The 25,412-nt window shown below is 47.2% G+C and overlaps 1 protein-coding gene across 3 annotated transcripts in view; it reads right to left on the bottom strand.

Annotated features, from left to right (window-relative positions):
* Positions 1 to 25,412, bottom strand: part of ulk1b (unc-51 like autophagy activating kinase 1) — a 112,995-nt gene that overhangs the window by 64,544 nt on the left and 23,039 nt on the right. For all 3 annotated transcript variants that reach the window (XM_080207988.1, XM_080207990.1, XM_080207989.1), the window contains exons 4-7: positions 22,020 to 22,052; positions 21,576 to 21,612; positions 18,051 to 18,224; positions 5,425 to 5,498 (exon numbers count right to left, since the gene is read on the bottom strand). In XM_080207988.1, the coding sequence (XP_080064114.1) occupies positions 5,425 to 5,498; positions 18,051 to 18,224; positions 21,576 to 21,612; positions 22,020 to 22,052 (318 nt within the window). The remainder of the gene's footprint in view (positions 1 to 5,424; positions 5,499 to 18,050; positions 18,225 to 21,575; positions 21,613 to 22,019; positions 22,053 to 25,412) is intronic.

The following is a 25,412-nucleotide window of genomic DNA, read 5'->3' as shown; positions in this document are numbered from 1 at the left end:
ATTCAGAATTCAGACCTTTTTATTAAATTGTACCAATCCCACCCTCAAAGGGACAACAGAACAAGAATATATCATTCAGTCCCGCAAACCTGCTCTGCTCCTCAATTCGATCCTGGCTCAGCTATATCTCCACTTACCCGCCTTTGCTCCATATCTCTCATCTCCTTATCCTTTTTTTTCATTATTCATTCGTGAACATGGGTGTCGCTGGCTGGGCCAGCATTTATTTCCCATCTCTAGTTGCCTTTGGAGGCAGTTGAGAGTCAACCACATTGACGTGACTCTGGAATCACATGAAGGCCAGACCGGGTAAGGACGGCAGATTTCCTTCCCGAAAGGACATTAGCGAACCAGATGGGTTTTTCTGACAATCAATAAAGTTTCACAGTCATCAGAAGATTCCTAATTCCAGATTTTTCTTTTATTGAATTAAAATTCCACTATCTGCTGTGGCGGGATTCGAACCCGGGCCCCCAGAACATGAGCCGAGTTTCTGGATTAATAGTCTAGCGATTATCCCACTAGGCCACCACCTCCCCATTTAAACATCCAGTAGCAACTCTGTTGATTTGAAGCATTGAAAACTTTCATCATATCCTCAAGTTACTGCGTCAGAATCCTGGAAGTGCCTCCCTAACAGCACTGTGGATGTACCTACACCTCAGGGACTGCAGGGGTTCAAAAATGCAGCTCACTGCCACCTACTCAAGGGCCATTTAGGGATGGGCAATAAACGCTGGCCTGGGCAGTGACACCCACATCTCATCCAAAAATAACTATATTTCTAAAATCCTTTACAGCCAATGAGATGTAGCAACTGTTATAATGTAGAAAACATAGCAGTCAAATGATCTTGCGCACAGCAAGATCCCACAAACAACGGCACAGTGGCAAGCACTGCTACCTCACAGCACCAGAGATCGGGGTTGAACTGTGGCCTCAGATGGTTGTTTGCAGTTTGCACATTCTCCTTGTGTCTACGGAGTTTCCTCCAGGTGCTCTGGTTTCCTCCCACAGTCCAAAGATGTGCGGGTTAGTTGGATTGGGCGTGCTAAATTGCCCGTTAGTGCCAGGAGGATTAGCCATGGTAAGATGGGGTGGGGAAGAGGCTTGGATAAATTACTCTGTCAGAGAATTAGTGCAGGCTTGATGGGCCGAATGGCCTTCCCTGCACTGTAGGGATTCTATGAGGCGTCCACTGCCTTTGGGACTTGGAAGGAGTGAAGCAAAACTCCACTAGAACGTTACTGGAGCTGAAAGGGTTAAATTAGGAGGACTTTTAAAATAAGTCAGGTTTGTACTTTCTTGAATATAGAAAGTTGGGGATGAATGGAATCGAGGTGTTTAAATATGTTCAGATGAATAGGGGGAAACTGGTGGAGGAAGTGGGGGGAGGAGGGGATGAGGGGACATCAGAGGAGCACAATAGTGTCATGGAGATCTAAGCTGTCCACACCGACCCCCTGAACCCCCACCCCACATCGCACCCCCCCAACATCGCTCCCAACCCAACACCAAAGCTCTCAGCGTCATGTTGCTGATTGTGGGATCTTGCTGGCCACAAATTAAAAGTGTTTCATTGGCTATAAAGGGTTATTTTTATAAATGTATTATTACACAGGACGTCGCTGGTTAGGCCGGCATGTATCACCCATCCCTAATTGCCCCTTGAGAAGGTGCTGGTGTGCTGCCGTCCTGAGCTGCTGCTGTGTGTGAGGTGTAGGTACACCCAGAGTGCTGTTAGGAAGGGAGCTCCGGGAATCTGACCCAGTACCATTGGGCATGCTGAGGTCACAAAACAAGTTATTTAAACGTAAGCTCTTTAAAGTTGATCGCAATGGGTGGAATGTTTGGAATCGTAGCGGGCAGGACAGGACCACGCAAAGGTCTGTTGCCCTGGGGCGGGATTTTCTGGTCTTGGGGACAGCGCAGCTGGAAAATCCCACCCATAAAGTGCGGGGGGTGGGGGGGAGAGGGGCAGAGATCTCACAAATGTGCGCAAGGTCCTCTCATACAAACCTCTGCTTCCTAATCCTTGGTTTCTGCGGTAGGCTCATAATCTCAGAAAGTAAACAAAGTCAGTTGATGTTTTACTAATGATTCATAACGACCTGTTATAGTATCTGAGCAAGAGTTACATCAGCTAGCAAACTAATACATGAATCACCGGCTCGGAACAGTTCAATCCGTCCACTCTCTGTGCAGCTGCTGCATTGCTCCTGTAATAACAAGAGTTGCATCAGAAATCTCGGCCTATGTTTTTGCTCGCTGTATCACGACAGTGTGTTCTCGCTGCTTAACTGAGAGATAAACACTGGCCAAGACATCAGGGAAATCTCCCTTTGCTCTTCTTCAAGATAACATCATGGGATCTTTTACAAGCTCTCACCAGGGAGGATGCAGCCTGGGTGTAATGTACGATTTAAACAGATCCAGGCACATGGGGAGCTAGCTCATTGAGCTGGCAGGGGTTGCGATGGGCTGAACAGCTGCTGTGTCCTCAGGAGCTGCTTACGTCCCACCACTGTACAGCTTTGCTGCTGTAGCTTGGAAACAAGTGTGACGCGCAGGGTGAGGGACCTCCCTGGCAGGTGTTTCTGAGGTTCGGTCAGGTGGTGGGGGCAGCCTCAGGCTCGAGGCCGGGTTCAGACCAAACCATGCCCCTCCCCACTGACCACCTACCCCATTCCTATCATCTCGCTACAACCACGCCACCCCCACTCCCAAGCTCTCACCTGTACGCCGCCATCCCCCCCCCCAGCCCCCTCTCCTCAGAATATCTTCTTTGGTGAAATAGTCCTTACTTACTCCCCCACAGAGTTGATCACTCTGGCAACACAATCCATGCGGGCCTACGTTGGAGCGGGCAGTTAGCGGACGCACCCTGCAGTGGCCAGAGGGAGACAGGGAGGGCAGCCGTATGACGGCAAAGGGTTGGGTTTGCCTCAAAACTCTCTACACACTGTGCTGAGAATTTACAAACAGACAACTGGTCAGATGACTGGGCTGGTACTGAACCGTTATCCTGTCCGCTGTACCCACGTTATCGCTGATTGCTGTAGGGTGCACGCACAGTAACCCAGGCCAGAGGACACTCTTCAGTCACAACTCATTCTAGGGCTGTGGAAAGGTTGGTATTTATTGGCCGTCTCTGGCTGCCTGGTGGAGGTGGTGGTGAAGGTGTAGGATGTGTTGAACATTCACTCAGAGAGCACTCAAGACTTGGCCATGGTGAGCGATGGAAGTCACGGGTAGGCCCAGATTGGGGAAGGCCAGCTGGTTTCATTCTGCGGCAGCGAGTGAACCACTGGGTTTACGGTGATCCACCAGCCAGATTCTCACTTGTACTCAAACCGGTTCTGCACCTTCAGACTCCTTTCTTTAAAAACGGAATCGAATTTCTCATGGTCATGCTGGGGTCGAACTCTCATTCTTTGGGTGATAATCAGTGGGTTTAAGGAGGAGAGAATGGTGGAGCGGCAGAGATTCCGGGAGGGAATGTCAGAGTTTAGGGCCCGTTCTGCTCATGGTGCAGCCACCATTGGTGGAGCCACAAGGGGGCGGAGGTGTCCCCGTGGGCCAGAATCCCTACAGCGCACAACGAGGCCATTCAGCCCATCGAGCCTTCACCGAAAACAATCCCACTCAGGCCCTATCCCCGTAACCTCACATATCTACCCTAGCTAATGCCCCTGACACCAAGGGGCAATTTAGCATGGCCAATCCACCTAACCCGCACATCTTTGGACTGTGGGGGAGGGGAACTGGAGCACCCGGAGGAAACCCACGCAGACACAGTGAGAACGTGCAAATTCCACAGTGACTCAAGGCTGGAATCGAACCCGGGTCCCTGGCGCTGTGAGGCAGCACTGCTAACCACTGGGTCACCGTTGGAGGTACCATTATGGCTGGGGAAGGTTACTGAGATGGGAAGGGGGCAAAGCCAGGGAAGCATTTCAACATGAGGATGAGAGCTTCAAATCCAACATGTTGGCAGGCTGGGTGCCAATGGAGGGCAGCAAACTCAGGGGTGAAAAGTCACTAATATATGCAGTGAGATAACAGCGTTGAGACAGCTGAGTGTTGCAATATAGAGGGGCATAACACCCACTCAAAGCCATGGTCTAATTTTATTGCACAATTAGAAAGCTTGTTGAAATTCATTCACTGAATGAATTTGTTGCTGGCATTTTTGCCTGTTGCTAGATGTCACTGAGTTCACACAACTGAGTGACTTACTCGGCCAGTGTACAGGGCAGTTAAGGGTGAACCGCGTTGATGTGGGGACTGGATTCACACATGGGTCAAACGGTAAAGCTAGCAGGTTTACTGAAGGAATGCTGCGCTGTCAAAGGTGTGTCTGGAGGATGAGGGGTTAAGCCAAGGCCCTACCTGCCTTTACACCTCAGGACAAAATGTCCTACAGAACTAGTTAGATGAAGAGCAGTGGGTGGGTGTTCACCCACTGTAATCACACCAAGGACAGTAGATTGTCACATTGCTGTGCATGGGATCTTGCTGTGCATAAACTGCATTTCCTACAACAACAATGTTAAAAGTGCCATGGTTAGCACTGCAGCTTCACAGCGCCAGGGACCTGGGGTTTGACTCCCGGCTTGGGTCACTGTCTATGCAGAGTCTGCATGTTCTCCCCGTGTCTGCGTGGGCTTCCTCTGGGTGCTCCAGTTTCCTCCCACAGTCCAAAGATGTGCAGGTTAGGTGGATTGGCCATGCGAAATTGCCCCTTGGTGTCAGGGGCATTAGCTAGGGTAAATATGTGAGGTTCTGGGGATAGGGCCTAGAATCGTTTTTGGTGCAGGGTCAATGGGCTGAATGGCCTCATTGTGCAGTGTAGGGGTTCTATTTAGTGTCCAAGTGTCCTTAGTGTCCAAAGATGTGGATTAACCATTGTAAATGTGGGTTACAGGAACAGGGTGGGGGAAATGGCCTGGGTAAGGTACTCTGTCAGAAAGAGTCGGTGCAGACTTGATGGGCCAAATGGCCTCCTTCTGCACAATTAATGATGTTTAAAAAGTGCCCATTGGCTGGTAAGGACATTGTAAAAGACAGCGGATAAATGCAAGTCTTTGGGTGGAATTTTCCGATCCCACCTGCTATGGGAATCGCAGCAGGCTATGCAAAGCTCCACTGACCTCGGGCAGGAACTTCCAGCCTTGGGCAATCGCTGCTGGAAAATCCCGCCCTTTGTTTCTAAAGGAGAATGAGTGAATCAGTTGGAGGTTTGGCACCATCCCATAGCTTTGTGGGTACTTTTAACTGTCATTTATTCTTTATTTAAACTGAAATCAAACACTCAAAATCACACAGTGGGAGTGGAAAGTCATGTTTTCTGGAGGAGATTAGTCACTTCAGCGTCAGACGCGAGCTATAAAACAATCCAAACTCACTCTGCTGCATACTCACCATATACATGGGCGAACCACACAGAGTTGCTGCCAACATGTTGGTCTGTAAGTATCGGGCAAAGCCAAAGTCAGCTGTGTTCAAATTGGAGAAGAAAAGGATTCAGCAATATTGCCAAAGCAAGTTTACTCTGTGTTTACACACAAAACATAAGCAGAAGCTTTCAACAAAATAACACAAGCAGTATGTTTGGGGTACACTCATGTTATCAAAGCAATCATTGCCTTCAATTGGAAAAGGCTCAGTAAACTGATTCCCTCTAACTGTTATCATCACACTAAATCCTTCAGGACTCCTCGCGAGACTCCAGGTCTCCGAGAGTGACAATCAGCACAAAACTGCAGCAAAGATATAAATCATCAGGGTGTGCAGAAAGAACAAAGAACAATACAGCGCAGGAAACAGGCCCTTCAGCCCTCCAAGCCTGTGCCGCTCATTGGTCCAACTACACCATTCGTTTGTATCCCTCCATTCCCAAGCGTGCCATATGCCTTCTCACCACCTTCTCCACCTGTGATGCCATATTCAAGGATCTGTAGACCCGCACACCCAGGTCCCTCTGTGTGTCTATACTCTTGATGGTTCTGCCATTTATTGTATAACTCCCCCCTACATTAGTTCTACCAAAATGCATCGCTTCATATTCATCTGGATTAAATTCCATCTGCCATTTCTCTGCCCAATTTTCCAGCCTATCTATATCCTGCTGTATCGTCCGACAATGTTCATCGCTATCTGCAAGTCCAGCCATCTTTGTGTCGTCCGCAAACTTAATCACACCAGTTACACCTTCTTCCAAATCATGCCAACACTTTAGATAAGAAAGCCCACCAACACCTCCACTTTCTCAAAAGACTAAGGAAATTCGGTATGTCTGCTACAACTCTCACCAATTTTTACAGATGCACCATAGAAAGCATCCTTCTGGATGTATCACAGCTTGGTATGGCTCCTGCTCTGCCCAAGACATCACAAAACTACAAAGGGTTGTGAATGCAGCCCAATCCATCACGCAAACCAGCCTCCCATCTGCTGACTCTGTCTACACTTCCCACTGCCTTGGGAAAGCAGCCAGCATAATCAAGGACCCCATGCACCCCAGACATTCTCTCTGCCATCTTCTTCTATCAAGAAAAAGATCCAAAAGTCTGAGGTCACATACCAATCAACCCAAGAACAGCTTCTCCCCTGCTGCCATCAGACTTTTGAATGGATCTACCTCGCATTAAGTTGATCTTTCTCTACACCCTAGCTATGACTAACACTACATTCTGCACTCTCTCCTTTCCTTCTCTGTGTATGGTATGTTTTGTCTAGTGCACAAAAACAATGCTTTTCACTGTATATTAATACATGTGACAATAATAAATCAAATCAATAAGTAATCACATATGAGCACTGGTTTTCTAGGGAGTCAGACTGAACTTCAACAGGGCAGATCTACCACAAGATTTATCTCTTCCTGACTCACACCCAAGCTTATTTCTGCATCTGAGGAATGACTTGAAATATTTTTGGCAGGTTTCCCAGCCTCCTCATTCGAATCATCAGCACAGGAACTGCTAACTCTGGTTGGATATTCCATCACCTGACCCGCTGTCTCCAACAGACCTGCTCCTGCCATTGGCTACCCAACACATTCATTGTCATGGTAACCCCAATAACCAACTGCCAAGCCAACAGACGCTTTTAGGCAAGATTTCCCTGTGGCCCTTGGAGCCCCAGTGTTTTGTATAAATAGCAGTTCTGAGGCTAAAGTTGCAGACAATAAAGCCAGCACAGCAATATCCCTGGAGATGGTCTCCCGATTGTGTGACAGGCTTGGACTTGGCCAACTGAAGATGGGAGGAGGGCTCTTCATGCTGCCAGCCCAATCAGATCAAGCAAATCATCGGCAGGAGTTCCTCGGGGTAGTATCCTAGGCCCAACCACCTTCCATCATAAGGTCAGAAGTAGGGATGTTCGCTGATGATTGCACAATGTTCAGCACCATTCGCAACTCCTCAGATACTGAAGCAGCCCATGTCCAAATGCAGCAAGATGGAGATAATATCCAAGCTTGGGCTGCCAAATGGCAAGTAACATTTATAAAGAACAAAGAACAAAATCAGCCCGGGAAACAGGCCCTTCGGCCCAACGAGCCCGCGCCGCCATCTCAACACCTCCAGTCCCCCTCCCGACCCACGACCCCTGTCTAATGTTTTATGGCCATCCAGATTGAGGGAAAATGAGTTAGGGACAATTTATTCCTGCCAATCAGCCTAACAGCACATCTTTGGGGTGTGGGAGGAAACCGGAGCACCCGGAGAAAACCCACGCAAGCACGGGGAGAATGCGCAAACTCCCACAGACACCGGCCCAAATCCATGTGTCTGCACAGCAATCAGCGATAGTCACTGAGCTGTCGTCTTGCCCAGTATCTTGTCCAGTTTAGGCACACACTAACGACATGAAGCACTAGGCCAATCTCGAACAACCAAGAGCAGCCCCAGTACGACCCATCGCGTGTCTGCCCCTCGTTGGACACAAGGCAGACCGACTTAAAACCTGTAAATGAAAAGGGGAAAAAATAGTGTCAGGCAACGACCATCACTAACAAGACAGGATCTGATCATCTCCCTGTGATATTCAATGTCATTACCATCACTGAATCCTCCACTGTCAACAGCCTGGCGATTCCTATTAGCCACATAAACACAGTGGCTACATGAGCAGGTCAAAGGCTAGGAATCCTGCGGTGGGTAACTCACCTCCTGACTCCCCAAAGTCTGTCTACCATCTACGGAGTACTCTCCATTTGCCTGGAGGTTCCCTTCCAGTCACTCACCATTCTGACTGGGAAATGAATCACTGGGTCAAAAATCGTGGAACTCTCTCCCTAACAGCACTGTGGATGTACCTACACCACACAGGACTGCAGTGGGTTCCAGCTGGCGGCTCACCACCATCTTATCAAGGGCAACTCGGGACGGGCAATAAAAGCTGGTCTAACCAACAATGCCCACATCCCATGGTTGAATATTTTTTAAATCAGGCAGCCCGCAGTTTTAATCCTCTCAGTGTTACCAGGGGCAGCGGGTGCTACCAAGCTAGGTAGGAGATTGAGAGGACGCTCAAAGTGGAAGAACTCTCTCAGGGTACATTAAAAATAATAATTCAGCAAGGCCAGTTCCTCTGATTGGAAGGAAATTCCCTCCAGGTGAGCTGCCTTTCCTGTTCCTGGCCCTGTCTAGGGGGGATGGAGGCTCCAGCACCCATTAGCTCCCAGCCTGTCGCTGGGGGGAAGAACACCTCCATGAAGCTCACAAAGCAGGGGGTTATCCTGCTGCTGACAGAATACTGGCCAGTACTCAAAATAATCCCTAATTGGCAGCAGATGGGCCGTCCTCCTCCAATGAGCAGGAAGATGGTCTGGTTCCAGGCTATTGATAGGATATTCCAATCTGAAATGTATTTTAGTCATGTTTCTGGTGCAGGAACTGTTCCACGCACTTGGAGCCAGTTTGTCTGGATCCAGCAACACTGTGTTGTTACTGCAGCAGCGTAATTGATCTTAATTGAACCATAGAACCATAGAAACCTACAGTGCAGAAAGAGGCCCTTCGGCCCATCGAGTCTGCACCAACCACAATCCCACCAAGGCCCTACCCCCATATCCCTAACATATTTTACCTGTTAATCCCTTTAACCTAAGCATCCTAGTACACTAAGGGGCAATTTTAGTACATCAACGTAACCCGCACATCTTTGGACTGTGGGAGGAAACCGGAGCACCAGGAGGAAATCCACGCAGACACGAGGAGAATGTGCAAACTCCACACAGACAGTGACCTGAGCAAGGAATCGAACCCAGGTCCTTGGAGCTGTGAAGCAGCAGTACTAACCACTGTGCTACTGTGCCACCCCGCTACCATGTTTGTTTTAATCTGAACTAATGTAGGATTCTGTTATTTTATGTGTTCTCCTGGGATATTCCAGAATAGGGCTTGATTAGATTGATTTACAGGTAAGGTCATATGACTGAGTGGGACTAGGCTTTCACAGAGAATTCAAGGCATTCTGCTTTTTAGGATCTTTAAGAGAATTCGTTTTCTCTGTACATCTTGCTCTGCTTGAAGTGGAGACTGGAATCTGCCAAGAAATAAATCTCTTTCTCTAAGATTCTGATGTTTGGGGGTGGAGCATTTTCTGGAGGTTGCTGCATGAGAATGAGGAGACCAGTGTCTGCCTGGATCACTCTCCAGAAGTGTTAAAAGGCCAGAAATCTAGTAGCCAGGGAAACATATTTGGTTTCTGTGCTAACTGGTTCGAAAGAAGGGATTTATATCTGTTTGGGGATCCTATTAAATTGGAACAATAGAGATAGCTAACTGTTAAGAATTATACTTTATGATTAAGTGCTTTAATTGGTAAAAATTATGCTGCTTATTTTTGTTGTATTCAAATTTTGTTCTTAAATAAACTTTGTTTTGATAAAAGCTTCCTAGTGGGTCACTGGAATCGTACCTGGAGGGAAACACCTTATGAAGTTAGTGACTAGGCTAACTTCACAAAATATCTTGGAGTTTCTGGTCTGGTCCTGAACACTTCCCCCTCACTGCAGTCCCAGTACCCTTCCCCCACCCTGTGTCCTAACCTGCCCCACCACCCCCGCCCACCCCCCCCACCCCGCCCCCACCAAACCGGGAAAATGCAATCCAGTTTGATAGCCAGTTTGTAGATCTACAACCACCAATCAAAAGCCTTACCCCCCACCATCTCCAATATTTTGTTAATAATTAAACTGGAGGCCAAAAGATACATTTCTGTCTGCCCCTGCAATGTTTCTCCTGGGATTTTCCTTGGCTGTTAGTTCCTGGAGAACGCAGAGGCCACACGGGGAACAGAGAGTTTGAGTGGGTGGGATTAGGCAGGTTATAGTCACAGAGCATAGAGGTTTACAGCATGGGAACAGGCCCTTCGGCCCAACTTGTCCATGCCCCCCTTTTTTTGAAACCCCTAAGCAAGTCCCAATTGCTCGCATTTGGCCCATATCCCTCTGTACCCTGTCTTATCCAAATAACTGTCTAAACACTTTTTAGAAGATAAAATTGTACCCACCTCTATTACTGCCTCTGGCAGCTCGTTCCAGACACTCACCACCCTCTGTGTGAAAAAATTGCCCCTCTGAACCCTTTTTCTATCCCTCCCCTCTCACCTTAAACCTCTGCCCTCTAGTTTTAGACCTTTGGGAAAAGATATTGACTATCTAGCTGATCTGTGCCCCTCATTATTTTACAGACCTCTATAAGATCACCCCTCAGCCTCCTACACTTCAGAGAGAAAAGTCCCAAATGTTGGGGTGGAGGAGAATGTGAGTCCACGATGGGTGGGTGGGGGATGTTCAAAGACAAGGGTGGGAATCTTTATATTAAATGTTGGGACGCTGGAAGGTAACTTCAGCCATGGAGTTAAAGGCAGGCAGGAGTTGCGAATGGATTGGATACGGGGAACGGAGTGTTGCATCAGCTCGGATTTCCTAGAGGGTGAAGTGTGGGAGGCCAGTGAGAGGTCACTGGAGCAGTTCCCAGTTTATAGATAGCGCCTGGCTGGGGGTTTCAGCAACAGTGTGATTCAGGGCTGGAGATATTCAATGTTACGAAGGTGGGAATAGGTGGTGTTTTTGGACACGTTACAGGAGTTAAAAAGAACAGCCTGGGGGGGTGGGGGGGGGCAGTGGGCAGTAGGGGTTACAAAGAGGGGTGAAAGTGGGGCGATGTTCCATCTTTATTGAACGCACTGCATTCACTTGCTCCTCCTGCAGGGCAGGGCTTACTGATCTCTAAGAACTCAGGGTCAGGTAAGGATAGCAAGGTTTTCCATAGTCAAAATAACCATCCGAGTAACCGAGCCAAGGAAAATACTGGGGGGGGAGGAAGGAAACAGGCTGAAAAGAGCCTCAGCTTCTGGGCAACTTTTCACGTTTCCAATCCTGAAAAGAACGATTTTTCTTGTTGGACAACCCAAAGCTTTCGATGGAGGTGGATTAACCAGCCCAGCCCATACTGACTGATTACTTCCAACTTTTATTCTCTTTGTAACATCCCGCAGGAATGTTATCGGAAGCATTGTGAGACTCTAATGATGTAATTACTAAATATAGCACAACTCAGAAGCAACGTCCGTAGCTTGGAAAGAATAACACTTATCATTTTAAAAAAAAATCTTTCCCGGGGTGTGGATAACACTGGCTGGGCCAACATTTATTGAACTGAGTAGCTGGATAAATCACTTCAGAGAGGCAGTTCACAGTTAGCCACATGAGGGCCAGACCAGGTAAGGACACAGATTTCCCCCCACAAAGGGCATTAGTGAACCGGATGGGTTTTTAATCGATAGTTTAATTCCAGATTTTTACGGATTTCTAATTTCACCACCTGCTCTGATGGGATTCGAACTCAAGTCTCCTGATTACTAGTCCAGTGATAATACCACTACACCATCACCTCCCTATATATACATATCAGTTTAGTGCCTTTAATATAGGAATATAGTAACAGAGGAGTCGGCCATTCAGCCCATCAAGGCCATTCTGCCATTCAGTAAGATCATGGCTATCTGTGGCCTAACTCGAGGTAGCTGCTTTAGGCCCACGTACCTTCATAAGCCTGCTCAATCAAACTTTGTCTACCTCAGACTTAAAGCTAACAATGGAACCTGAATCCACTGCCATTTGGGGAAGAGTTCTAAACCTCCCCCACCCTCTGTGTGCAGAAGTGTTTCTAACATCTCTCCTGAATGGTTTGCTGGAATTTTTAGATTATGGCCCCCTGGTTCTAGAGCTTTCAATCAGTGTAAAGAGTTTACCCTCATCGACCCTGTCCTTCCCTGTAAATATTCTGTAGCAAAACAGAACTGGTATTTATCTGTTATGGAGCCACCCAGAGGTGAGCAAAGGTCTGGTCAAAGAGATAAGCTTTAAGGAGCCTCTGAGGAGGAAGAGACTGAGACAGAGAGGTTTGAGGAAGGAATTCAGGAGCCTGGAGTGAAGACAGTTGAAGGCACAGCTTAAAACCAGATGTGCAAGAGGCTAGAATTTTTAACAGTTTTTACAGATGCACCATAGAAAGCAATTTTTCTGGTTGTATCACAGCTTGGTATGGGCTCCTGCTCTGCCCAAGACCACAAAAAACTACAAAAGGTCCTGAATGTAGCCCAATCCATCACACAAACCAGCCCCCCAACCACTGACTCTGTCTACACTTCCCGCTGCCTCGGCAAAGCAGCCAGTGTAATTAAGGACCCCACACAGCCCGAACATTCTCTCTTCCACCTTCTTCCATCGGAAAAGAAATACAAAAGTCTGAGGACACGTATCAACCGACTCAAGAGCAGCTTCTTCCCTGCTGCCATCAGACTTTTGAATGGACCTCCCTTGGACTAAGTTGATCTTTCTTTACATCCTAGCTATGACTGTAACACTAAATTCTGCACTCTCTCCTTCTCTATGAACAGTATGCTTTGTCTGTATAGCATGCAAGAAACAATACTTTTCACTGTATGTTAATAAATGTGACAATAATAAATCAAATCAAATCAAATCAAAACTGAACAATCGCAGCTATCTCCAAGAGTTGAGGGGTTGGAAAAGATTACAGAGATAGGGAAGGGAATGAAAAGGGCATTGGAAGTTTATGAAGATGAGGATGAGAATCAAGGCAGTGCCCCATCTAATGTAGGTCAGCCAGCACAGTGATGGTGGGTGAATGCGAAATGGTGAGAGTTAGAATATGGGCAATAGTGAGTACCCCAAACTCTGCATTTAACCATTACGTTGCTGGTTAATACTGAGTGAGATATCGGTGAGGCGTAAAATATATCAGAGGGGCCGTGAGGATGGGGCAATTTTGCTTGGACCTCTCTGTCCAATACTGGATTTTGTCCTCCCAATCCTGGATTGGTGACTGCAAAGGGCAGGTTGTGTTGCAGATCACACTGGGAAGACTATGCTTTCATGGCCTTCATCGTAAGGGGTGTTTGAATACAAAGTCAAGGACATTTCAGCTGGTTCAGGGTCTTACTCAGATTCTCTGGTGTAACAGTTCAGTTCTGGGCAGCGCAGCTCAAGAAGGAAAGCCCATGTTTTGACCCTTCATTAGATGAGCTCTGACGAAGGGTCAGCCAGACTTGAAACACTGGCTCCACTCCCTCTCAATGTGGAGATGCCGGCGTTGGACTGGAGTAAACACAGTAAGAAGTCTCACAACACCAGGTTAAAGTCCAACAGGTTTATTTGATAGTAAACCCACAAGCTTTCGGAAACGGTGTCCCTTCGTCAGGTGAGTGGAGAAAACCACTGCAATTTCTATGTGTGGAGAAATGACTCCTGGATCAAGACAATTAAATGTTCACAGTCCCACCAGCACTGTATTCTCCACCAGTACAAAAAAACTACAGCCCTGCTTATGTTCAGACTCAAATGAACAGAGTACAATCAGCAGCAGCTAAATCAGTTGGTGGGTGGCCAAAATAACAGTTTAACTCAAACATTGCAGAGTTGTCTCAGTGCCCGACTGAACTAAAACCCCCTACCCTTCTGAGACCATATCCCTTGCTTCCACTACCTCCTGGCAGCAAATTCCAAGCACCCACCACACTCTGAAAAAAACCTTGCCTGCTACATCTCCTCTAAACTTGGCCCTTGCACTTTAAAGCTATGCCTTCTAGAACACGGAACATAGAACGTTACAGCGCAGTACAGGCTCTTTGGTTCCCGATATTGTGCTGACCTGTGAAACCAATCTAAAGCCCATCTAACCTACACTATTCCAATATCATCCATATGTTTATCCAATGACCATTTAAATGCCCTTAATGTTGGCGAGTCCGCTACTGTGGCAGGCAGGGCATTCCACGCCCTCTGAGTAAAGAACCTACCTCTCACATCTGTTTTATATTTATCGCCCCTCAATTTAAAGCCATGCCCCCTCCATCCGAGGAAAAAGCTCTCACTGTCCACCCTATCTAATCCTCTGATCGTCTTGTATGCCTCTATTAAGTCACCTCTTAACCTTCTTCTCTCTAACAAGAACAGCCTCAAGTCCCTCAGCCTTTCCTCGTAAGACCTTCCCACCATACCAGGCAACATCTTGGTAAATATCCACTGCACCCTTTCCAATGCTTAACACATCCTTCCTATAATGCGGTGACCAGAACTGTACACAATACGCCAAGTGTGGCCACACCAGAGTTTTGTATCTGCAACATGACCTCATGGCTCCGAAACTCAATCTCTCTACCAATAAAAGCTAACACACCGTACGCCTTCTTAACAACCCTATCAATCTGGGTGCCAACTTTCAGGGATCTATACACATGGACTCCGAGATCTCTCTGCTCATGCACACTACCAAGTCTCTTATCATTAGCCCAGTACTCTGTATTCCTGTTACTCCTTCCAAAGTGAATCACTTCATACTTTCCCACATTAAACTCCATTTGCCACCTCTCAGCCCAGCTCTGCAGCTTATCTATGTCCCTCTGTAACCTGCAACATCCTTCCGCACTGTTCTCAACTCCACCGACTTTAGTGTCATCCGCAAATTGACTAACCCATCCTTCTACACCCTCATCCAGGTCATTTATAAAAATGACAAACAGCAGAGGCCTTAAAACAGTTCCTTGTGGTACACCACTAGTAACTGAATTCCAGGATGAACATTTCCCATCAACTACCACCAACTACCACCCTCTGTCTTCTTACAGCTAGCTAATTCCTGATCCAAATTGCTGAATCAATCTCAATCCCATGCCACCATATCTTCTGCAATAGCTTACCATGGGGAACCTTATCAAACGCTTCACTGAAATCCATATACACCTCATCAACTGCTTTACTCTCATCCACCTCTTTGGTCACCTTCTCAAAGAACTCAATAAGGTTTGTGAGGCACAACCTACCTTTCACAAAACCGTGCTGACTATCCCTAATCAAATTATTCTTTTCTAGATGATTATAAATCCTATCTCTTACAATCCTTTCCAAAACTTTGCCCACAACAGTAGTAAGGCTCACTGTTCTATAATTACCAGGGTTGTCTCTATTCCCCTTCTTGAACAAGGGGACAACATTTGCTATCTCCCAGTCTTCTGGCACTATTCCTGTAGACAATGCGACATAAAGATCAAAGCCAAAGGCTCTGCAATCTCCTCCCTAGCCTCCCAGAGAGTCCCATCTGGCCCAGCAGACTTATCTATTTTCATACTTTCCAGAATTGCTAACACCCCCTCCTTATGAACATCAATCCCGTCTTGTCCAATAGCCTGTATCTCAGTATTCTCCTCGACAACATTGTCTTTTTCCTGTGTGAATGCTGACAAAAAATATTCATTTAGCGCCTCTCCTCTCTCTTTGGATTCCACACACAACTTCCGACTATTGCCCTTGACTGGCCTTAATCTTACTCTAGTCATTCTTTTATTCCTGACATACCTATAGACAGCTTTAGGGTTTTCCTTGATCCTACCTGCCAAAGACTTCTCATGTCCCCTCCTGGCTCTTCTTAGCTCTCTCTTCAGGTCCTTCCTGGCTAACTTGTAACTCTCACGAGCCCTAACTGAGCCTTCACGTCTCACCTTTACATAAGTCTCCTTCTTCCTCTTCACAAGAGATTCAACTTCTTTAGTAAACCACGAAGGAATTGACTCTTTCTGGGAAAAAGCTTCTGACTATCCATTCTGTCCATGCTCCCTCATAATCTTGTAGACTTCTATCAGGTCGCCCCTCAACCTCTGTTGTTCCAGTGAGAACAAACCAAGTTTCTCCAATCTCTCCTCATAGCTAATGCCCTCCATACCAGGCAACATTCTGGTAAATCTTTTCTGTCCCCTCTCCAAAGCCTCCACATCCTTCTGATAGTGTGGTGACCAGAACTGAACACTATATTCCAAGTGCGGCCTAAGATCTGATAAAGCTGCAACATGACTTGCCAAACTCAATACCCCAGTCGATGAAGGTAAGCATGCCATGTGCCTTCTTGACTACCTTCTCACCTGCACTGCTACTTTCAGTGACCTGGGTACCTGTACACCCAGATCCCTCTGCCTATCAATACTCTTAAGTGTTCTGCCATTTACTGTATATTTCCCATCTGCATTAGACCTTCCAAAATGCAATTCCTCACATTTATCCAGATTAAACTCCATCTGCCATCTCTCCGCCCAAGCCTCCAAATGATCTATATTCTGCTGTATCCTCTGATGGTCCTCATCACTATTTGCAAATCCACCAACCTTTGTGTCGTCAGCAAACTTACTAATCAAACCAGTTACACTTTTCTTCAAACCATTTATACAACAAACAGCAAAGGTCCCAGCACTGATCTCTGAGGAATGCCACTTGTCACAGCCCTCCATTCAGAAATGCACCCTCCCACTGCTACCCTCTGTCTTCTATGACCGAGCCAGTTCTGTATCCACCTTGCCAGCTCACATCTGATCTCACGCACCTTCACCTTCTGCGCCAGTCTGCCATGGGGGATCTTGTCAAAGTCCATGTAGACAACACCCACTGTCCTGCCCTCATCAATCACCTTCATCACTTCTTTGAAAAACTCGATCAAGTTAGTAAGACACAACCTCCCCTTCATAAAACCATGTTGCCTCTCACTAATATGTCCACTTATTTCCAACTGGGAGTAAATCCTGTCTTGAAGAATCCTCTTCAATAATTTCCCCACCACTGATGTAAGGCTCACCGACTTGTAATTACCTGGATTATTCTTGCTAATCTTCTTAAACAACAGAACAACATTGGCTATTCTCCAATCCTCTGGGACCTCCCCTATAGCCAGTGAGGATGCAAAGATTTCTCTCAGGGCCCAATAAGAACGCTATAATTAAGAAAGCCCACCAACGATGCTACTTTTTCAGGAGACGAAGGAAATTTGGTATGTCTGCTGCAATTCTCACCAACTTCTACAGATGCACCATAGAAAGCATTCTTTATGGTTGTATCACCGCTTGGTATGGGCTCCTGCTCTGTCCAAGACCATAAGAAACTACAAAGGGTCATGCATGAAGCTCAGTCCATCACTCAAACCAGCCTCCCATCCATTGACTCTATCTACACTTCCCGCTGCCTTGGCAAAGCAGCCAGCATAACCATGGACCCCATGGACCTCGGACATTCTCTCTTTCACCTACTTCCATCAGGAAAAAGATACAGAAGTCTGAGTCATAAACAGCTTCTTCCCTGCTGCGATCAGACTTTTGAGTGGACCTATTTTGCATTAAGGTGATGTTTCTCTTCACCCTGGCTATGACTGTAACACTACATTCTGCACTCTCTTTTTCTCTATGAATGCTATGCTTTGTCTGTATAGCACGCAAGAAACAATATTTTTCATTGTATACTAAAACATGTGGCAATAATAAACCAAATCAAAGAATGATAGAGCACAGGAGGCCATTCGGCCAGTCATGTTCATACTGGCCTTTGAAAGAGCTGACTAAATAATTCCACTAGCCCTGCTCTTTGCCTTGGCCCTTGTGAAGTTATATAGAACCATCGTGGGTACTCTTTATCAATAAGGGGTCCATGATATACAACATTCACGGAGGCCACCACAGCCAAACTGGGGTCTCACCTATTTTGATGCGGATGTTGTTGGGGTTGGACTTGCGGCCTCCAGTGCAGGACAGGAGGATGTTCTGTGGCTTCAGGTCACGGTGGATGACCCCTTTGCTGTGCAACATCTTCATGGCGCCTGCTATCTGCTGCAGGAAAAGTCGGATGGTGTCCTCGCTCAGGGTCCCCTTGGCTGGAAAGAAAACGAGAGGTCAGGCACGAGCTTTGGGTTAAACTCGGGAAACGCAAACCCTCACTGGGGAAAGCATGCTCATCGTGCAGCAGCTGGTGAATTTGCCGGCTGGGATTCCGTGTGTGGCGCCCTGAATCTGCATCGACCACAATCCCACCCAGGCCCTAACCCCGTAACCTCACGTATTTACTCTGCTAGTCCCCCTAAGGGGCAATTTAGCACGGCCAATCCACCTAACCTGCACATCTTTGGACAGTGGGAGGAAACCGGAGCACCTGGAGGAAACCCACACAGGCATGGGGAGAATGTGCATGGAGGCAGACAATGGCCCAAGCTGGGAATCGAACCCAGGTCCCTGGCGCTGTGAGGCAGTAGTCCTAACCATGGTGCTACCATTCCTGGCAGTGCCATAGAGGAAGTTACATGTTGCAAAGTATTACAACTACCAAAGAACTTAAGGACAAAACTCAATTGGTTGATTGGCTATATCTGAATCAGTTTAGTGTATGGATCGGTGTTACACAACTCACACAGAGAGGGTTTTTCGGATCGTGGGTAACCCCTAAGCAATGCTGTTGAACCTAGGTCTACTAACCTATACACACTCCAGCACGAGAACACCCAGACAGCCTATATGTTCAGGACATCCTGTAGCTTTACTTAACACTGAAGAGACAGAACTTATTTTGACTGCTCTGTGCAACTTGTCAAGGACTCTCAAGATACAGATATTGGCTTACCTTTGAAAGAAAGGCCCTGCATTTGTATAACACCTTTCATGGCCTCAGGATGTCCCACAATGCTTTACATTGCCTTTTTTTTGGAGTGTAGTCAGCCTTGTAGTTTGGGGAGTGTGTCAGCCAGTTTGTATATACCAAGCATCCACAATGTGATAATGACAATTCCCCTGTTTTAGTAATGTTGATTGATGAATAGATATTGGTCCCAGGAGAACTCCCCTCAAAACAGTGCCATGGGATCTGAATGCTCCCATGGGAGATTTTTGGAAGGTCTAATAAATAGGAAATATCCAGTAAATGCCAGAACCCTTAAGAGTATTGACAGGCAGAGGGATCTGGATGTATAGGTATACAGGTCACTGAAAGTGGCAATGAAGGTGGAGAAGGTAGTCAAGAAGGCATACGGCATGCTTGCCTTCATCAGCCGCGGCACTGAGGTTAAAAATTGGGAAGTCATGTTGCAGCTTTATAGAACCTTAGTTAGGCCGCACTTGGAATTTAGTGTTCAATTCTGGTCGCCACACTACCAGAAGGATGTGGAGGCTTTGGAGAGGGGACAGAAAAGATTTACCAGGGTGTTGCCTGGTATGGAGGGCATTAGCTGTGAGGAGAGGTTGGAGAAACTTGGTTTGTTCTCACTGGAACAACAGAGGTTGAGGGGAGACCTGATAGAAGCCTATAAGATTATGACAGGCATGGACAGAGTGGATAGTCAGAAGCTTTTTCCCAGGGTGGATGAGTCAATTACTAGGGGGCACAGGTTTAAGGTGCGAGGGACAAGGTTTAAAGGAGACGGATGAGGCAAGTTTTTTATACAGAGGGTGGTGGGTGCCTGGAGCTGGAGCACTGCCGGGGGAGGTAGTGGAAGCATTTACAGTCGTGACTTTTAAGGGGTGTCTTGACAAATACATGAATGGGATGGGAATAGAGGGACATGGTCCCGGAAGTGTAGGGGGTTTTAGTTCAGTTGGGCAGCATGGTCGGTGCAGGCTTGGAAGGCCGAAGGGCCTGTTCCCGTGCTGTAATTTTCTTTGTTCTATCTCATTTCTGGCACAAGGGAAGGTGGTTGTGGTGGTTGGAGATCAATCATCTCAGCCTCAGAACACTGCGGAAGGACTTCCTCAGGGTAGTGCCCTAATCATCTTCAGTTGCTTAATCAATGACCTTCCCTCCAACATTAGGTTAGCAGTGGGGATGTCCAATGATGACTGCACAAGTTGAACACCATTCGCGACTCCTCATAATCTGAAGCAGTCTGTCTCCATATGTAACAAGATGCTTGGGCTGCTGGGTGGTGAGTAACGTACGTGCCACACAATGGCCATCTCCCACAAGGGAGAATTTAACCATGTCCCCTTGACATTCAGTGGCACTACCAGGGCTGATTCCCCCACTGGGGCTTAACACTGATGAGAAGCTGAGCTGTACTACCAGATAAATACTGCGGCTACAGGAGCAGATCAGAGGCTGTGAATTGTGTGGCAAGTAACTCAGCCCTGAGTCCCCAAAGCCTGTCCACCATCTGCAAGGCACAAGTCAGGAGTACGATGGAATATTCTCCACTTGCCTGGACGGGTGTGGCTCCAAAACACTCAAGAAGCTCAACACCGTCCAGGAAATGCAGGTTACTTGATGGTCACTGTCTACAACCATCTTCAACATTCATCCCCTCCACCATTACGGGCGGCACGGTAGCACAGTGGTTAGCACTGCTGCTTCACAGCTCCAGGGACCTGGGTTTGATTCCCGGCTCGGGTCACTGTCTGTGTGGAGTCTGCACATTCTCCTCGTGTCTGCGTGGGTTTCCTCCGGGTGCTCCGGTTTCCTCCCACAGTCCAAAGATGTGCGGGTTAGGTTAATTGGCCATGTTAAAAATTGTCCCTTAGTGTCCTGAGATGTGCAGGTTAGAGGGATTAGTGGGTAAATACGTAGGGATATGGAGGTAGGCCTGGGTGGGATTGTGGTCAGTGCAGACTCGACGGGCCAAATGGCCTCCTTCTGCATTGTAGGGTTTCTATGATCCTACGAAGAATGCACAGTGACAGCAACGCACAGTGAACCATTCACAGGATGCACTGCAGCAATTCACCAAAGCTCCTTTGACAACATCTCCTGAACCTTCTAGACGGACAAGACCAGCAGGTACATGGGAACCCGGTGGTTCCCCTCCGAGCCGCTCACCATCCTGACTTGGAAATATATCGGCCTTTCCTTCATTGTCGCTGGGTCAAAATCTTGGAGCCCCCTCCCTATCAGCACCGTGGATGTACCTACACCTCACGGGACTGCATCAAAAGAGGCAGCAACTTTGCAGTTTCTGGGAGCTTGCTGTGCAATTTCCCCACACTACAGATGTGACAACACTTCAGAGGTATTTGAATGGCTTTAACGTGATTTGGGGACATTGTGGGGTAATGAAAGCTTTTTGTGCCTTTCTATCCTGTTCAGGAGTCACATATCCAGGTGTTATTATCAGTCACACCCTGCAATGAACTCTATCCGCACTACGCTGAGTAAATACTGCTACCAAATATAATCTTATCTACAGCTGGCCAATCAGTAACATCATTATTTTCTACCACTTTACAAAGCTGTTTTATTGCAGACTTACAATGGAGATAATCAGCAAGGTCGCCACCATTACAGTACTGGAAAACACAAAAATACACAGGGGTGAGTGAGTCATGTTACACTGTACAGTTATATGAGAACAAGCTATAATTATTTATCAGCCGCAGTGTAATATAAAAATAGACCACACACGGGTAAACCCAGTCTGTAATCAGTTCAGAAGGAATGTTGGCTACTGAGATTTTGCTCTTTGCTTTAAAATATAAGTCAGGTCTAACAATAAACTGGGCTTTCAGCCACAGCATCAAAGATGCACAAAAGGAACATATGTTCTGAGTTCGAGATGATTCAGGGTCCTCCAAATACTTTTCTAGAACCCCGGAGAGTGTCTGGACTCTGACACGTGTTTCGGGTTGGGCAGTCGCAGCTTAAAAGAATAATTACCAACCTACCGAGTAATCCCAGAGCACACTGCGTAACTCACCTCCATCACCAGATAGACAGAGTTTGCCATCTCCTGTAAAACGGAAAGATGCAATTAGAAATCAAGGCATTTTCACAGAATCCCTACAGTGCAGAAGGAGGCCATTTGGCCCATCGAACCTGCACCAGCCTCCCATCCATTGACTCTGTCTACACTCCAGACTGCCTCAGAAAAGCAGCCAGCATAATTAAGGACCCCACACATCCCAGACCTTCTTCAGTTGGGAAAAAGATACAAAAGTCTGAGGTCACGTACCAACCGACTCAAGAACAGCTTCTTCCCTGCTGCTGTCAGACTTTTGAATGGACTTACCTTGCATTAAGCTGACCTTTTTCTCCACCATTTCTGTAACACTACATTCTGCACTCTCTCCTTTCCTTCTCCCCTATGTACTCTAGGAACAGTATGCTTTGTCTGTATAGCAGGCAAGAAACAATACTTTTCACTGTATACTAATACATGTGACAATAAATCAAATCAACAACACTCCCACCCAGGCCATATCCCCGTAACCCCGCTTATTTATCCTGCTAATCCCACTGACACTAAGGGGCATTTTACCATGGCAATCCATCAAACCCGTACATCTTTGGACTGTGGGAGGAAACTGGAGCACCAGGAGGAATCCCACGCCGACACGGGGGGGAACGTGCAGATTCCACACAGTGACCCAAGGCCAGAACTGAACCCGAGTCCCTGGTGCTATGAGGCAGCAATGCTAACCCACTGTGCCACCATGTCATTCTTATGTAAGATGCTGACTACAGGTCACCAGACCGAGGGGATCTTCAGAGTAGCTTCACTGCAGTGTTAATGTAAGCCAACTTGTGACACTAATAAATAAACTTTAAACTTATTTCCTTTGCTATGATTTTATAATCTTTCTCTTTGAATATTTCCCATTGTAAGCTTCTATGTCAACATTTACCATTCATTATTGTTATGTCAACTGTCACAATCTGACCACCAGGGTGGTTCCATGGAGTTAGGTTCTGATGTTTTGTTCCTGTGAGAATTTGGTGCAGAGAAAATATTTGCTTTTCTCAAATGACCTTGGGACAACGACACAAATAATTTACACGAGGTTCAATCATCTCATTTTCTTGCCACAACATTTGGTCCCTCCCCCTTTTCAGGGGTAGAAATTGGGTTATTGATCAACTTGTGCCATTGGCTATCTGCCCACTCCCTCAGTCAAACTTTGTTTTAAACACAATTAATTCACAGGATGAGGTTAGTTGCTGGTAAGCTTGGAATTTATTGCGCATTCCTAATTACCCTTCAGGGTGTGATGGTCAGCTTCCCACTGCCTTGAATACAACTCAGTGTCCTCCAAGGATATTTCTGTCTTGTTGTGGATCTGGAATCAATTGTAGGCTAGATGGGGTAAGGACAGCAAATTTCCCTCCCTGAAGAACATTGTTATCACTGAAGCTAGCAGATTTTGTAACACTGGTGTAAGATATTAGTGATGCTAGCTTCATATTTCAGATTTGATTGAATTAATTCAAGTTAAATCCCTCCTTTGCCACTGTGAACTCATGTCAAGGGTTATTCAGCCAGTTCTCCCGATTACCAGTCCAGTAACATCACTCTGAAGCATTCATTAGTTATGTGCAAGGACGGTTCCCAGGTAATCTGACAGGATCTCGAGGGTGCTCATGTGATCTAAACCACTGCACATGCATGAGACAATACACTCACATGAGGTTTGTTGTGTCAATGAGGATTGATTTCACTCTTCTGTGCAAACATGCAAGACATCTTCACTGAGGTTTGCAGCCCAGTGCTGTAGAAGTTACTGGTGTAATACTGCCTCAATGGAGATCACATTTTTGCCAGGTTGTTGGAGCTCCCCGTGTGAAGATGGCAGTCAGTCTGCTGGCATGTAAACAGGCAAGATGCTCTCCTTACGCCAAGGCACAAGACCACAGACTGTACAACTCGTCATGAACCAGCGACAGTTGGGAAAGTCTGTTAAAGCCAATGGCTGGAATTTTACCGCTCCGCCTGCCACGGGAACCGGAACGGGCGAGGGACGGAACAATGGAATGGTCCGTTGACCTCGGGCAGGGTTTTAAGATTTCTGGGCGAGCGAGGCCGTAAGATCCAGCCCGATGGGAGGAATCTTCTGCTCTGACTAGGGGGTGAGCTGGTTGGTGGAAAGGGCACTTACTCAGGCAGGATGGTGACGTATCGGAATTCTGCTGCTTTCCCATCTCCACCAGAATTTAATCCCGTGGAAAGACCCACGGTCAGCTTCTCTGGCCTGTCCATTGAGGCCTTTAGTTGGCCAATAAATGGCCGCTTGAGGGCCTCAGCTCAACTACAGCTGGTATTAACCCAACTGCAGGCGGGGCTGTCACCATATAGATAAAAGTATACGGACCACCTGTCACATCGGGGGGCAGGAGAGGGGGGGTGGTCCCTCAATTAAGATACGCAGCGCCTGGGGGGACTGGAAAGCCGGAATGGGTGGGGGTGGGGATTGCTGAGAGCCATCTCCCGGCCTGCGTCCGATCTCACTGCCTGCCTCTCCGCGTAATCCCACCCCTGCACCACCCTGTCCCCCCGCCCACAATACATATGTGTGGCCTACGTCACCCTGCAATCCTGGGACTCCAGTACCCGTTCTTCCAGCAGCGGTTCCAGGGCTGCTGCTGAGCACAGGAACTGCCAGCCTCTGATTGGTCAGCTGCCCTCATTTGACTGGACATCACCTCCCCAGGATCCTGATTCCAGGGGGGGAAGGACCCCCAGGGGCTTTGCCACTGCCTGACTGGCTTACGGCTTGGCTGATCCTCCCAAAAAGAGACAGCGCGGGTCTCTCGTGGCTCCTCCTTTGAACGACTCACTGCAGCAGCAGCGGCCCCACTGCGTTCATCTCCCTTTTTTAAAATTATTTATTTGTGGGACATGGGCGTCGCTGTCTGGTCAACATTTATTGCCCATTCCTAGTTGCCTTTGAAACTTTGGTTTGCGGGTACAGCAGATTTTGTCTTTCATTGCTAGTGTTTAAAAACAGTGAGGTTATGTTGCAGCTGTATAAGGTGCTGGTGAGGCCACACCTGGAGTACTGTGTACAGTTTTGGTCTCCTTACTTGAGAAAGGATATACTGGCACTGGAGGGGATGCAGAGGAGATTCACTAGGTTGATTCCAGAGTTGAGAGGGTTGGCTTATGAGGAGAGACTGAGTAGACTGGGGCTATACTCATTGGAATTCAGAAGAATGAGGGGAGATCTTATAGAAACATATAAGATTATGAAGGGGATAGATAAGATAGAAGCAGGGAAGTTGTTTCCACTTCAGGTGAAACTAGAACTATGGAACATAGCTTCAAAATAAGGGGGATCAGATTTAGGACTGAGTTGAGGAAGAACTTCTTCACACA

This window comes from Carcharhinus amblyrhynchos, chromosome 20, assembly GCF_965287045.1.
Source record: "Carcharhinus amblyrhynchos chromosome 20, sCarAmb.v2.hapA, whole genome shotgun sequence".
Classification (NCBI taxonomy): domain Eukaryota; kingdom Metazoa; phylum Chordata; class Chondrichthyes; order Carcharhiniformes; family Carcharhinidae; genus Carcharhinus; species Carcharhinus amblyrhynchos.
Note: the sequence above shows the minus strand (reverse complement) of the source record. Positions and strands in the feature narration are given on the sequence as shown.